This window comes from Schistocerca serialis, chromosome 12, assembly GCF_023864345.2.
Source record: "Schistocerca serialis cubense isolate TAMUIC-IGC-003099 chromosome 12, iqSchSeri2.2, whole genome shotgun sequence".
NCBI lineage: Eukaryota > Metazoa > Arthropoda > Insecta > Orthoptera > Acrididae > Schistocerca > Schistocerca serialis.
In genome coordinates this window covers 204835178-204850006 of record NC_064649.1, presented here as the reverse complement: position 1 = coordinate 204850006, position 14829 = coordinate 204835178, and the positions used below count along the sequence as shown (strand labels likewise).

General features: G+C 44.4%; 1 protein-coding gene across 1 annotated transcript; it reads left to right on the top strand.

Annotated features, from left to right (window-relative positions):
* Window positions 1-5724: 5724 nt before the first annotated feature.
* On the top strand, window positions 5725-6780 carry LOC126428037 (uncharacterized). Its single transcript, XM_050089914.1, has one exon. It carries the CDS (start codon window positions 5725-5727, stop codon window positions 6778-6780), a length of 1056 nt encoding a protein of 351 aa, XP_049945871.1.
* The last annotated feature ends 8049 nt before the right edge of the window (window positions 6781-14829 follow it).

Genomic DNA, 14829 nt, shown 5'->3' with positions numbered 1-14829 from the left:
TGACGTGGAACACACAAATTACTTCGCGATTCAACACATCGTCCTCCAGATACCTTGTCTCCAAGGGTCTATTGCTGCCTCGGGCACCTTATGGTCGTTCGCCTGTGAGTCTAGTTTTTCGAATCCGACTCAAAACTTCCAGTTAATTGTAACGTTCAGAACCTCTTAATGACGATGGAACACACAAATTGCGTCGCGATTCAATACATCGTCCTCCAGCCGACTTGTCTCCAAGGGTCTATTACTATCTCGGGAACCTTATTGTCGTTCGCCTGTGAGTCTAGTTTTTCGAATACGACGCAAAGTGACAGTTAATCGTAACGTTCAGAGCCTCTTAATGACAATGGAAGACACAAATTGGGTCGCGATTCAATGCATCGTCCTCTAGCACAACTGTCTCCAACGGTCTATTGCTGTGTCGGTCTTCTCACGGTGCTTCTCCTGTGAGTCTAGTTTTTCGAATCCGACGCAAAACTGACAATTAATTCTAACGTTCAGAGCCTCTTAATGCCGATGGAACACACAAATTGCGTCGACATTCAATACATCGTCCCCCAGCCGACGTGTCTCCAAGGGTCTATTGCTGCCTCTGACACATTGTCGTCGTACTAATGTGAGTCTAGTTTTAAGAATCCGACGCAAAACTGATAGTTAATTGTAACGTTCAGAGCCTGTTAATGACGATGGAACACACAAATTGCGTCGAGATTCAATACATCGTCCCCCAGCCGAAGTGTCTCCAAGGGTCTATTGCTACCTCGGGTACACTAAGGTCCTCCTGTGATTCTAGTTTTTCGAATCCGACGCAAGACTAACAGTTAATTATAACCTTCAAAACCTCTTAATGCCGATGGAACACACAAATTGCGTCGCGATTAAATGCATCGTCCTCTAGCCCAAATGTCTCCGACGGTCTATTGCTGTGTCGGTCGTCTCATGGTGGTTCTCCTGTGAGTCTAGCTTTCCGAATCCGACGCAAAACTGACAATTAATTGTAACCGTTCAGAGCCTCTTAATGACCATGGAACGCACAAATTACGTCGCGATTCAATGAATCGTTCTCTAGCCCAACTGTCTCCAACGGTCTATTGCTGTGTCGGTCATCTCTTGGTGGTTCTCCTGTGAGTCTAGTTTTTGGAATCCGACGCAAAACTGACAGTTAATTGAAACGTTCAGAGCTTGTTAATGACCATGGAACCCACAAATTGCGTCGTGATTCAATGCATCGTCCTCTATCCCAAATGTTTGCTACGGTCTATTGCTGTGTCGGTCCTCCTGTGAGTCTAGTTTTTCGAATCCGACGCAAAACTGACAATTAATTGTAACGGTCTGAGCCTCTCAATGACCATTGAACACACAAATTGCGTCGCGATTCAATGCATCATCCTCTAGCCCAACTGTCTAAAACGGTCTATTGCTGTGTCGGTCATCTCATGGTGGTTCTCCTGTGAGTCTAGTTTTTAGAATCCGACGCAAAACTGACAAATAATTGTAACGTTCAGAGCCTCTTAAAGACCATGGAACACACAAATTGCGTCGCGATTCAATGCATCGTCCTCTAGCCCAAATGTCTGCAACGGTCTATTGCTGTGTCGGTCATCTCATAGTGGTTCTTCTGTGAGTCTAGTTTTTCGAATCCGACGCAAAACTGACAGTTAATTGTAACGTTCAGAACCTCTTAATGACGATGGAAGACACAAATTGCGTCGAGATTCAATACATCGTCCTCCAGCTGACTTCTCTCCAAGGGTCTATTGCTCCCTCGGGCACCCTTTGGTCGTTCTCCTGTGAGTCTAGTTTTTCGAATCCGACGCGAAACTGAAATTTAATCGAAACGTTCAGAGCCTCTTAATGACCATGGAACACACAAATTGCGTCGCGATTCAATACATCGACCTCCAGCCGATTTGTCTCCAAGGGTCTATTGCTGCCTCGGGCACCTTATGGTAGTTCTCCTGTGAGTCTTGTATTTCGAATCCGACGCAAAACTGACAGTTAATTGTGACGTTCAGAACCTCTTAATGACGATGGAACACACAAATTGCGTCGCGATTCAATACATCGTCCTCCAGCCGACTTGTCTCCAAGGGTCTATTGCTATCTCAGGAACCTTATTGTCGTTCTCCTGTGAGTCTAGTTTTTCGAATACGACGCAAAGTAACAGTTAATTGTAACGTTCAGAGCCTCTTAATGACGTGCAACACACAAATTACTTCGCGATTCAATACATCGTCCTCCAGATACCTTGTCTCCAAGGGTCTATTGCTGCCTATTACTGTGAGTCTAGTATTTAGAATCCGACGCAAAACTGACAGTTAATTGTAACGTTCTGAGCCTCTTAATGACAATGGAAGACACAAATTGGGTCGCGATTCAATGCATCGTCCTCTAGCACAACTGTCTCCAACGGTCTATTGCTGTGTCGGTCTTCTCACGGTGCTTCTCCTGTGAGTCTAGTTTTTCGAATCCGACGCAAAACTGACAATTAATTCTAACGTTCAGAGCCTCTTAATGCCGATGGAACACACAAATTGCGTCGACATTCAATACATCGTCCCCCAGCCGACGTGTCTCCAAGGGTCTATTGCTGCCTCTGACACATTGTCGTCGTACTAATGTGAGTCTAGTTTTAAGAATCCGACGCAAAACTGATATTTAATTGTAACGTTCAGAGCCTGTTAATGACGATGGAACACACAAATTGCGTCGAGATTCAATACATCGTCCCCCAGCCGAAGTGTCTCCAAGTGTCAGTTGCTGCCTCGGAAACCTTATTATCGTACTCCTACGAGTCTAGTTTTTCGAATCCGACGCAAAACTGACAGTTAACTGTAACGTTCATAGCCTCTTAATATCGATGGAACACACAAAGTGCGTCGTGATTCAATACATCGTCCACCAGGGGATTTGACTCCAAGGGTCTATTGCTACCTCGGGCAACCTATGGTGACCCTGTGAGTCTAGTTTTTCGAATCCGACGCAAAACTAACAGTTAATTGTAACGTTCAGAGCCTCTTAACGACGATGGAACACACAAATTGCTTCGCGATTCAATGCATCGTCCTCTAGCCCCAATGTCTACAACGGTCTATTGCTGTGTCGGTCATCTCATGGTGGTTCTCCTGTGAGTCTAGTTTTCCGAATCCGACGCAAAACTGACAATTAATTGTAACGTTCAGAGCCACTTAATGACGATGGAACACACAAATTCCCTCGCGATCAATACATCGTCCCCCAGCCGACATGTTTCCAAAGGTCTATTGCTGCCTAGGGCACCTCATCGGCATTATCCTGTGGGTCTAGCTTTAAGAATCCGACGCAAAACTGAAAGTTAATTATAACGTTCGCAGCCTCTTAATGACAATGGAACACACAAATTGCTTCGCGATTCAATGCATCGTCCTCTAGCCCCAATGTCTCCAACGGTCTATTGCTGTGTCGGTCATCTCATGGTGGTTCTCCTGTGAGTCTAGTTTTCCGAATCCGACGCAAGACTGACATTTAATTGTAACGTACAGAACCTCTTAATGACGATGGAACACACAAATTGCGTCGCGATTCAATACATCGTCCTCCAGCCGGCTTGTCTCCAAGGGTCTATTGCTATCTCGGGAACCTTATGGTCGTTCTCCTGTGAGTCTAGTTTTTCGAATCCGACGCTAAAGTGACAGTTAATTGTAACGTTCTGAGCCTCTTAATGCCGTGGAACACACAAATTGCTTCGCGATTCAATACATCGTCCTCCAGATGCCTTGTCTCCAAGGGTCTATTGCTGCCTCGGGCACCTTATGGTCGTTCGCCTGTGAGTATAGTTTTCCGAATCCGACGCAAAACTTACAGTTAATTGTAACGTTCAGAGCCTCTTACTGACGATGGAACACACAAACTCCGTCGCGATTCAATAAATCGTCCTCAAGCCGTCTTGTCTCAAAGGTTCTATTGCTACCTCTGGCACCTTATGGTCGTTCTCCTGTGAGTCCAGTATTTCGAATCCGACGCGAAACTTACAGTTAATTGTAACGTTCAGAGCCTCTTAATGACGATGGAACACACAAAATGCGTCGCGATTCATTTCATCGTCCACCAGGGGATTTGAATCCAAGGGTCTATTTGTTGTAACCGCAGGAACAAGCCAAGTCTAATTGCAGTACCTTAAGAATAGTACGTGGGACGAAGTTAAAATTGTAGCGTGGGACGCCAGCCGTGGCAGAAGGGCCAGCCGTGGCGGCACTCGAGCTGCAGGGCAGCTGGGTGCTTTGATAAGAAAGTAAACAGCCGGTAGATACAAACGAGGGTCTGTGCAGGGACTCATGATAAGCATTCAATTAAGAATATCAACAGTAAGCATTCCTGGCTAGAGAGAGAGGTCTGGGAGTGGAGAGAGAAACAAAGAGGGCCCTTGGTGGGGACCGCACTACATCACGAGGAGCCAATGAAGGGCTCAGGACGCAGTGCGTGGCCATATAGGGAGAGGCGCCTCTGCCCCTCCACTCAGCCTCTGAAGAACAATAGCAACAACAATGTTTTAACGCTACCAAATAAGGGCACGTTGCCTTCGACGCTACGTCAGGCCAAGCGCTGGCGGGGTCGGAGGGGAAACGTTAACGAAACCCGAGAGCACGCCGCTCTGGGCAGCTAAGTTTTGTGTGGTGAGGGCGAAGAGTTAGATAGCAGCAGCCAACTTGGGCTGGGGAACGGGCTGTAGGCAGGCAGCCGGAGATAGTCGCTGGAGAGCGTCAGGGCGTAGCCGCGGGACTCTAACGTAGGGTGTTAAGAAACGTTGCAGACCTTCTAGTAGGCAGTCGGAACGGTGGAGTCAGTCACCGTCTCTGTATTAGACTTGGCCTTCCTGTGAGTGCAACCACCGTCAGATAGGGCGATTTGTATTCACTTAGAATAAACTGCAATTTGTTAAAGTTATCACGACTTTAATTTCTATCACCTTCCTAGCCTTGTGAAAACCAGGGATTATTACATCTTAGCCAGATCAAAAGTCTCCCTCTCATTACGGTCAACCGGCTAAAATCCCATCCACGAACCGTGTCGCTCAATCCCTCGCAGTACCCACGCTTGGGACGCGACATAAATAAAAACTTTTTGGTGCCAGGTGTGGGGTTATCACGAAGGCGCATAGGCAAATAGGAGGCAGAGACATTAGATTTTGCTACAGCGACTGTGGCAATTGGCAGGAAGTTGTGGCGACTCGCAACTTTCAGCATTAGTAGCACCAGTACGTCAGAGTCCAGAAAGGTAGTCCTCGCGGGTGCAGGGCGACGCAGGACAGCGGCAGCGCGACGCGGAGCGACGAGGCACAGAGGTGCCTAAACAGCCAGCGTTCGAGTCCGGGGGTCCGGGCCGAGCAGCAGCAGAAGCGGCAGCAGCCGTAGCAGCGGCAACCGAGGAGAGCGACGGGGTCGGCACAGCCCAGCAGAGCGGCGGCCGGCGCATCGCAGCAGCGCGGGACAGCGCGGGCGCAGACACAGCGCGGGGCAGCGCGGGACAGCGCGGGCACAAAGAGAGCGCGGAGCAGCGCGGGACAGCGCGGGCACAAGGAGAGCGCGAAGCAGCGCAGGACGACGCGAGCCAAGAGTGCAGACGGCGCACCACAAAAGAAGCGGTAATTGTAAAACTGTATTAAGAATATTGTATTTTGTTGTGTAAAGTGTTAACTTAGTTAAGATGCCCCTAACTAATGAAGTTGCGTCATCCTCCACTAGTGGTAAGATGTCAGTGAAAGAGGCCCTATGTATTGTGTCGAAAGTGTTCGAAGGGAACAAGAAGGATTTAAGAGAATTTATCGAAAATGTAGATGCAGCTTTTGAATTAGTAAAGCCTGAGGAACACGAAACGTTATTGAAGTTCGTGAAAGCAAAGATAACCGGTGAGGCCAGGTCGAGATTGCAGGTGCGTGAACGCACAGGTACGTGGCAAGAGGTGAATCACGTTTTAGAAGAAAATTATGCCAGTAAGCGTACTATAGACTACTACGCATGTAAAATTTTCCAAGCCAGACAGGGACAAGGGGAACCGATAGCAATGTGGGCAAGCAGAATTGATGAAATGCAGGGAGACTTTCGCGAAGCGGTAAACAGAGTTACGGCCAGAGAAAACTTGAAAGGTGCAATAGAACTAGTTGACTCCTTAGGAAGAGCGTGTTTTATACAGGGTTTAAGTAATGACAGAATACAAACAATAGTGAGAAGTAGAGGCGATGAAATCACGTTGGCAGCAGCAGTGGAGTTGGCACTGCAGGAGGAGAGTGCGATATTGTCCATGAGAGAGCGGGGACTAGCCCCGAGGATAACGTACACTCGAAATAAGGAAGCTGTAAAAAACATGAGAGAAAGTAAAGAGTTGAGATGTTTCAATTGTGGGCTGAGAGGTCACATAGCGAGCAAGTGTAGGAAAAGCAGGCCAGAGCATAGAGTACGAGCCATGACAGGTAAAGAATTTACAAACTTTTGCTATGGGTGTGACAGGCCGGGACACACAGACATGGAATGCTGGGTGCGGTTAACGAAAGTTCACCCGATAGATGTAAGGGAATTCAGAGGGAATGATAGAGAAACCGATGGAGGGTTACGAGAGTGGAGATGTCCACAGTGTAATTTACCAGGGAACTGCGGAGTTCCGTGCACAAGAGTAAAAGATGTTGCATGCTTTAAGTGTAAGCGGCAGGGCCACTACGCGAAAGACTGCCACGAAGGGCCCTGGCACGCCTGGAGAAATGGCAGGGTGCCAGTATCGAGCAAAACAGGAAAGGTAGTACAGGGAAACTAAGAGGCGGCAAGGCCGCGCAGTCGGGCCTTGTTGCAATAGGTAAACCCATAGTGAGGGTAATCGACTGTGCAACAGAAAACGACGTGGTAATGTTGTACTGCGTAGAACTAAAGAAGTACTTAAAGTTGCTAATAGACACAGGAGCACAATTGTGTTTGTTAAAGAGGACGAGCATTCCGGTAAAGAGTAGGCTGGGAATCAATGAAACAGAAAAGCTTCGGTTAAAAGGTGTAACGAGTGAAGCCGTTAGCACAATAGGCACGGTACAAATAAACTTAAGTATAGACGGATCTGAAAAGGTGAGACAGAAATTTCACGTGTACGGTAGAGGTCTAGACATTCCGTACGACGGATTGATAGGGAGAAATTTCTTAACACAGCATAGAGTCAAGCTGGACTATGCGGGTAAAGTAATAAGACTAAAAGGGCGAGATATACCCTTAGTAGTAGAGGAAGAACCAAAGGGACAAGAGATAGAAGCAGATTCAGAAATAGCCGGGGAGATAGGGCCCCGGGAAGAAAGAATAATGTTGTTGGAAGTGGACGGAAAGGTACCACGGGGAATCGAAAGAGAAATGGTCATACCGAGGCAGGAGATTGCACAAGGGGTACATGTACCTGAGTCATTAGTAAAAGTGCGAAATGGGAAATGCATAGTACGTGCATTAAACGTGTCAGAGGACAGAGTTAGACTAGAAAATGTCAGATTAGTAACGGAAGAGTTAGAAAGAATAGCGAAAGTACGCGAAGTAAAATGTAGCACTGAAGCAGTAGGTAAGACGGAAAGTCGTGCTAGTGTGTTGCGAAGGCAACTCAGAATGGATCATTTGAATGTCGAAGAAAAGAGCGCTCTAGCAGAGGTCTGCACGGAGTACGGAGATGTATTTCATCTACCGGGGGACAAACTGTCCTATACTTCTGCAGTGAAACATAGAATACCGATTGCACCGGAACACGCGGGGAAGGTAGTGAACGCTAGACCGTACAGGATCCCTGAAGCGCAAAAGGAAGTGCTAAGAGAGCAGATAGAACAAATGCTGAAGGATGACATAATTGTCGAAAGCAAGAGCGCATGGAACGCACCGTTACTGTTAGTTCCAAAGAAGTTGGATGCAAGTGGCAAGCAGAAGTGGAGAATAGTAGTGGACTACCGACAATTAAATGACATCACGGTAGGCGATGCACTTCCACTGCCGAATATCTCCGATATCCTGGATCAATTAGGGCAAGCCAAGTACTTCTCGACGCTTGACCTTGCAAGCGGGTACCATCAAATATTGACGGACGAGAAGGACAGAGAGAAAACGGCATTCAGCTCAAACTATCAGCATTACGAATACAAAAGAATGCCGATGGGACTGAAAGGAGCCCCAGGATGTTTCCAGAGACTAATGAACACAGTATTGGCAGGTTTACAAGGTGTTAAATGTTTTGTCTATTTGGACGACATAGTATGTTATGGGAAAAACCTGCAGAAGCATAACGAAAAACTCCGGGAAATATTTGACAGGTTGCGAGAGCACAATTTGAAGTTGCAACCGGACAAGTGTGAATTTCTGAGGAAGGAGGTAATCTTCCTAGGTCATTGTATCACGGACAAGGGAATATCACCGGATATGGCAAAGGTGGAGAAGGTGAAGTTCTTCCCACAGCCGAGAACAACAAAAGAACTAAAAGGGTTTCTAGGATTGATAGGTTACTATCGACGTTTCATTGCAAATTTCAGCAAAATTGCGAAACCTCTCCATGAACTCTTAAAGAAAGGAGTAGAATACCAATGGGGAGAACGACAGAAGAATGCGTTCGAGGAACTGAAAGAGAAATTAGTGAATCCTCCGTTACTTCAGTATCCCGACTTTACGAAACCGTTTATAATCACAACGGATGCGAGTAACGCAGCGTTGGGAGCCGTGTTATCGCAAGGGAAAAAGATTGGCGAAGACTTGCCGATTGCATATGCATCCAGACCACTGAACAAAGCAGAACTGAACTATAGTACAACGGAAAAAGAGTTGTTGGCTATAGTGTACGCGGTAAAACAGTTTAGACCATAAGTGTATGGGCGAAAATTCACAGTGGTGACAGACCATAAGCCACTAACATGGATATTTAGTGTGAAGGATCCGAGTTCGAGGCTCCTAAAGTGGAGACTGAAGCTCGAAGAGTGCGACTACGAGGTAGTATATAAGCCAGGAAGGCTAAACAGTAATGCGGACGCGTTAAGCCGGATAAGGCAGGAAGGAAAGGAAGAGACAAGTTTAAAGCGAAATGTGGAGGCAGAAAGAACCTCAGTAGCACAAGAAAAGGCGGAACAGAGTTCCGTAAACGTGCGGCAAGCGCAAGTGTCAGGTGAGATAGACCAAGAGACAAATAGTAATGAGGAAATTAGCCCCGAAGAAAAGGAAAGTATATTAAAGGAGATGCACGATAATCCCTTGGGAGGGCACCAGGGAATGCATAGGACATTCGAGAGGATAAAAGCGTACAAGCAGTGGCGCGGAATGAAGCGGGACATTGAAAATTATATTAGGAAGTGTCCATCATGTCAAAAGAACAAAAACACACAAATGAAAACAAGGATGCCTTTAGAAATTACAGACACAGCTGAAACAGTATTTGAAAAATGTGCAATGGATATAGTGGGTCCACTAGATGTATCTAGTTGTAACGTCTAGTAAGAAACAAAAACAACATATTATGTAGTAACGAGAAAATTATATGTATCATATTGTGTTATTGTATAAAATTATGTATTTTTTTTATTATTTATTTCTGAGAATATCTGCGTCGGCGAGTAATGAAACCGCCACAGACGATAAATGTCGAACAAAGATTAAAATAAGTAACTAGTATATAATACGTGACGAATAGCAATTTCATTGTCTTCTTCATCTGGGAGTCGAACGAGTAAGATATCCTGTGTCGTAGTAGCGAACGCTAGTGTAGCATTCTTTTGTCGAGACTAAGCAATGTACGCCATTACGTGCGAATTCATAAAGGTCTGTAATCACTGAGATATTTAAAGGTTTTAATAGAGTTGTTTAAATGAAAACTTGTATTATTTATTGTTAAGCTTGCTTGCATATTATCCCATCCTGTTGAGACATTTTTCAGTTATATAAATATTATCTGTGGTGCTGAGCTGCGTGGAGAACGAAGAGCCGCTGCCGCTGCGTATTTAAACGACTTACAATATAGTCGAGCATACCGCAAGGAAGCGGTAAAATAATAGTAAAATAATATTATTTCTTTTAGCTCCCAGACTGGCAGTGAAGATCAGCAGATTTTATGATGTGTTGCAGATTGACGCGGGCTGCTGATAGGATGTAATTTACAGTGCAAATAATTTAATGTACCTTCAGAATCTGATAGGAATCTTGCTGTGCTCCGTTCTGATCTGGCAAACTTTATAGTGACAACGTATTTTTTAATGAGAGTCTCATGTTCTTGGGCTAGTCGTGGTATGAAATAGCATTTTAACGAGAAATAAAATCCACTGCGAACTTGTGTTTTTGAACGATCACACGGACTGTAACATCAGTGCTCATAAAAAAGTAATTTCAACTTTTAATCACTATGAAGTAGGGAAGATATATTGATTCTTGGCATGAGTTGCAGTTACGAAAAATCGTTCCTTAAATTGTAGGCCAGATACAGAACAATAAGACTTCCATATATACATTTTATTCCGCTAAAGGGTAATGATGATAAAGAAAAGCAAAGCACAGCATTATTAACAGATATTTCGCGGCTCTTTTCGTATATGCGATAATAAAAAACGCGAAACTGTAGCCCAAAAACGCGGGGCCCGAATTTGCAGTGGCCACAAATATAAAATTTTATGTATTTTTCTTTCAGTGTTGATTGTTATGTATGTGTAGATATATATGTATTCAGTGATAAATGTATGTATGTATATCATGATCAATGCTATGTATTAATGAATGTGTAAACACTCTTTCATGACAAAACGTACTACTGCAAACGAGTCTGAGAAGACGATCCTGATAGTACTGAGAAGCTGTAACGACTACGTAATCCGGGGGCAGCCGAACCCCGAGATAAGATAAACTAAAGGTAAGACTACAGTGTAGTTGTCCTGTTTGTAGAAGTCGAGCTCCAGTGAAGTGATCTCATTTCGCTAGTGGTGTGCATATTGTGCGTAGTTTGATGTTAGTGTTTGTGACAGGACAAAGTTGATGGTAGATAGTAATTTTTAGTGTGCAGTTAGTGTAGATAAATTAACGTATTTTGTGTGCAAGGGGCAAAACTGTCAGACTTTGTGGTTTAGTAAGCAATTTATGAATATGGTTAAGTTGCGTAGTCAACGTCCGAGCAATATGGATACTGAGGAACAACAATTAGTTAGTGCAGGAAATGTGGAACCGGGTACCTCAAGTAGTACTAGTACTCTCTTTGAGGATATAACATGTGAGAATGTGGGGGCAGGGGCACAGGAAGTGGTGCCACCGCCCACTAGTCCTCAAGGGGATGTAGAGAAAGAAGTTGTACCACCACCAGAAAAGCAGGAACCAGAGAGTGGTAATCTGCCTGGTGGGTATTCGCTTCAGGCTATATTAGAGCGCGTGCTGAATTACCAGACAGAATTTGCGCTACAGCAAGTCGAGCGAGACCGCCAGCAAGCTGAGCGAGATCGCCGGCAAGCTGAGCGGGACCAGCAACTTGTGCAATCGTTAGAAAACATGAAAAAAGAGATTGCAGATATGAAACAGAATTATGAGTCGATACCTAAGGCCGTGCAGGAGCTGACTGAACAGGTCAACAACCTGCAAGTAGCAAACACTAACAGGGTAGACGAAATAGGTGTATTAGCCAATCGAGTAGAAAAGCTAGAAATAGATTCCACGCAGCTTCTAGAGCAGAAGTGGAACGAACAAGCAACTAAAATTGAAACAGAATTCAACTCATGGCTAGAAGTGAAGGAGTGTGAGATTGACAAGAACATTAATTCCAAAGTACAAGCAGCCATAGCAAATAGAGGATCCGAATCGTTCAGTACCGCAGTGAATAGTCAGGTACAGAACGACGTGCAAACCATCAAACAAATACTCAGTGAGGATATTCCGCAGTGGCAAGTGAATATGAACAAACGGATATCCGACCTGGAGAAGGGTTTAGCACAAAGCAGAAAACATTTGGAACAGGAACCTCTGTCGCCAACAGCCCATGGTTTTGGCAACGCACAAACTTATACGCGATACAACAATGGGGAATCTGTAGTCGATAATGCGAAGAGCTGTAGCTTCGGTTCGGAGCACACAGCATATGTCCAAGGAGCAAAACCATGTAGTTCAAAAATATTAGTGGAAGAAAGTTTAATCAAAAATAGACAATTTCAAACGTTTACTACTGAACGGAAATCAGTACACCCAGTAGTATTCATAAAAAGCTTTAAAAATATCTTGCCCAGTGTGTGGAACGAAACACAGAAAATTCAATACGTAATGTCATACATTCAGGGTGATGCAGCGTTGTGGGCTACGGAAGTAGCAGACAGCTGCATGACATATGAACAGTTCGAAAGGGCGTTTCTGTCGAAATACTGGTCGCCTTGTATACAAGAGCGGCTAAGAAAAGAAGCATATAATCCCGAACCGTACTCACCCCGTCTTGGGAATTTGAGACGGTATTTTGAAAAATATATAAACAAAACACGCTACTGGGACGAGCCTATATCACCAAGAGACATAATAAGACTACTAAAATCACATTTACCCATTCATATCAAAGAGAAATTAATACACGTACCAGAAAGCGATATGGAAAACTTCCTGTCTGTTCTAGATTCTATAGACTTGATACAGGAAGACGCAAAATCAGCGTGTGATCACTCGCGGAATAGTGGGTCAGGATGTAAACATGACAGAAATAGTAGTGCACAAAACCACAACCATGGAAATGGTGGGGGTGGTAACAAGCGGCAAGAACATTCGCAAAATGGTAGTAATGGTAGAGGCCAGAACGGGTATGGACAAACAACTTATAACAAAAGGCGTCGATTTGACGACCGGTACGAATCTGGAATGTCAGGGACCAACCGCTGGAAAAATGCGCAAGGTCAGTGGCAGAGCAATTATAGTGATAGTAATCGAAATTGGCAGCAAAATCAGCGAAGAAGCCCAGAGCGACAGGGTAATGACCGGTATGACAACAATAGACCACCGCCGTAAAACGCGCCTATTGCGCAGCCGTGGCGGCCGACAAATCAGAGTGTACATATAGTGGAGGTCGCGGACAATAGCCTTCCAAGTACTTCACAAGCAACTAATCCAACAAACTAGAATCGGCCTCGATATGCTCTCCATCGATGGCCGAGGGATGGAGTGAGAGCAACACGAGTGATAATAATATACCTGGGGTACGTATGCTGCGATACAACGATGGTGTCAGTATGGATAAAGATCTACTGAACGAACCACACGAATGTAAGAAAGATAATAACGAAAATGTGCAAGCTATTATCGAAGCGAAAATCAATGATGTTGCAGTGAATATAATCATCGACACAGGTGCCTCAGTAAGTGTAATGAGTATGGAGTTATTTAAGGCACTGGGAAAAGGACATAGCATTCCGACTTTCCCGGTTAATAATTGTAAGGTGTCTGGAGCCATTGGTGCACAGAGCCAATCAGTTAAGTACCAGGTGCAGATGGAGATTTGTAAGGAGGGCGAAGCCATAGTGAGCTCGTTCCTCGTTGTTAAAGGATTGAAGGTGGCCTGCATTCTGGGAGTAGATTTTCTCCGTGAGAGGGACGCATTGATCGACCTCTCCTTGGGGAAATTAAGCATAGTTAATAGGGGTAGGAGGATTGAGTTATCTATGATGAAATCGAAGGAGGTACTTGTGCCGTGTTGTAATCGAATCAATATCAAGGGTAGGAACCCTTGTGTACTACACCTTGATGATTTGTCACATGCAGCAGACCTCTATTACCCGAATTTAGAGGATCGAAATTTTGAACAAATGTTGAGGCATTTCAAACCAAAGTGCAGGAATCTGAAGGTTTAAGCGGTAAACAAAAGCAACAGTTGACGCAGCTGCTATCGGAATACACTATGGTATTTACCGACCGACCAGGAATAGTCAAAGGGTACCACTATCACATAGAGGTGACGCCCCACAAAACATACTGTCGCGCAACTTACTCCATCCCTTGGTCGAGGAGGGAGGTAGTGGCTAAAGAGATTCGGAAGATGTTGGCACACGAATATAGCTATATGTTAGCACATCCCCAGACGGGGAAAATAAAAGGACTATATCCACGTAAAGATGTAAAGTTATTTATTCAGTGACATGTCTGATGTAAAGAGTAATAGTTGTAAGAAGATTTTAATTGTGTTTTAGAATATAAGTATGTTAGTATTAAGAAAGAAATTTGTGTGTAATGAAACTTGGAGGAAGTGGATTCAGAAAGTAGGCAATAGCTTACACAGGAAAGATTTTGTTTACAAACAATTAGGGCCATTTAAAAATTACAGGCTCATTAAGCAACGAACAATCTTCTTGTTGATAAAGTGAGGATTAATTTCTTGAATCATTATACAAAGGATTAATTTCTTGAACCATTTTCTATGTGTAGTATGTAAGTGCAATTAATGATGCAATCTAATATAGTAAGGTAACTGTTGTAATTGTATTAGGATAAGGAACCCTGAGAGAGAGAGTCTTGTCTAGCCAAACATGGACTCTGTAATATGCAACAATTATGTGATGTTTGCTGCCAGTAGTGATATGAGAACGACACTGGAGCATAAGCTAATCAAAAAACAAGCCCGTTCCGTGGAAAATCCGCTTTGTATATAACAATGCTTCAATTGAAGCCTGTGTACTTGGTACACGCCCTTGAATATTCATTACGCGATACGCGAATTAAGTCAACCAATGTGGAACCTACACTGTAGTCATATAGGAAAAATCATTAAAAATAATGCTAGTGCTAAATGAAGTATTTATTGATCAATATGCCCAAGTCAAGCTGTCATGCACATGGTAAAATCTGTTTGATAGATGGGTGATAACCAGGCAAG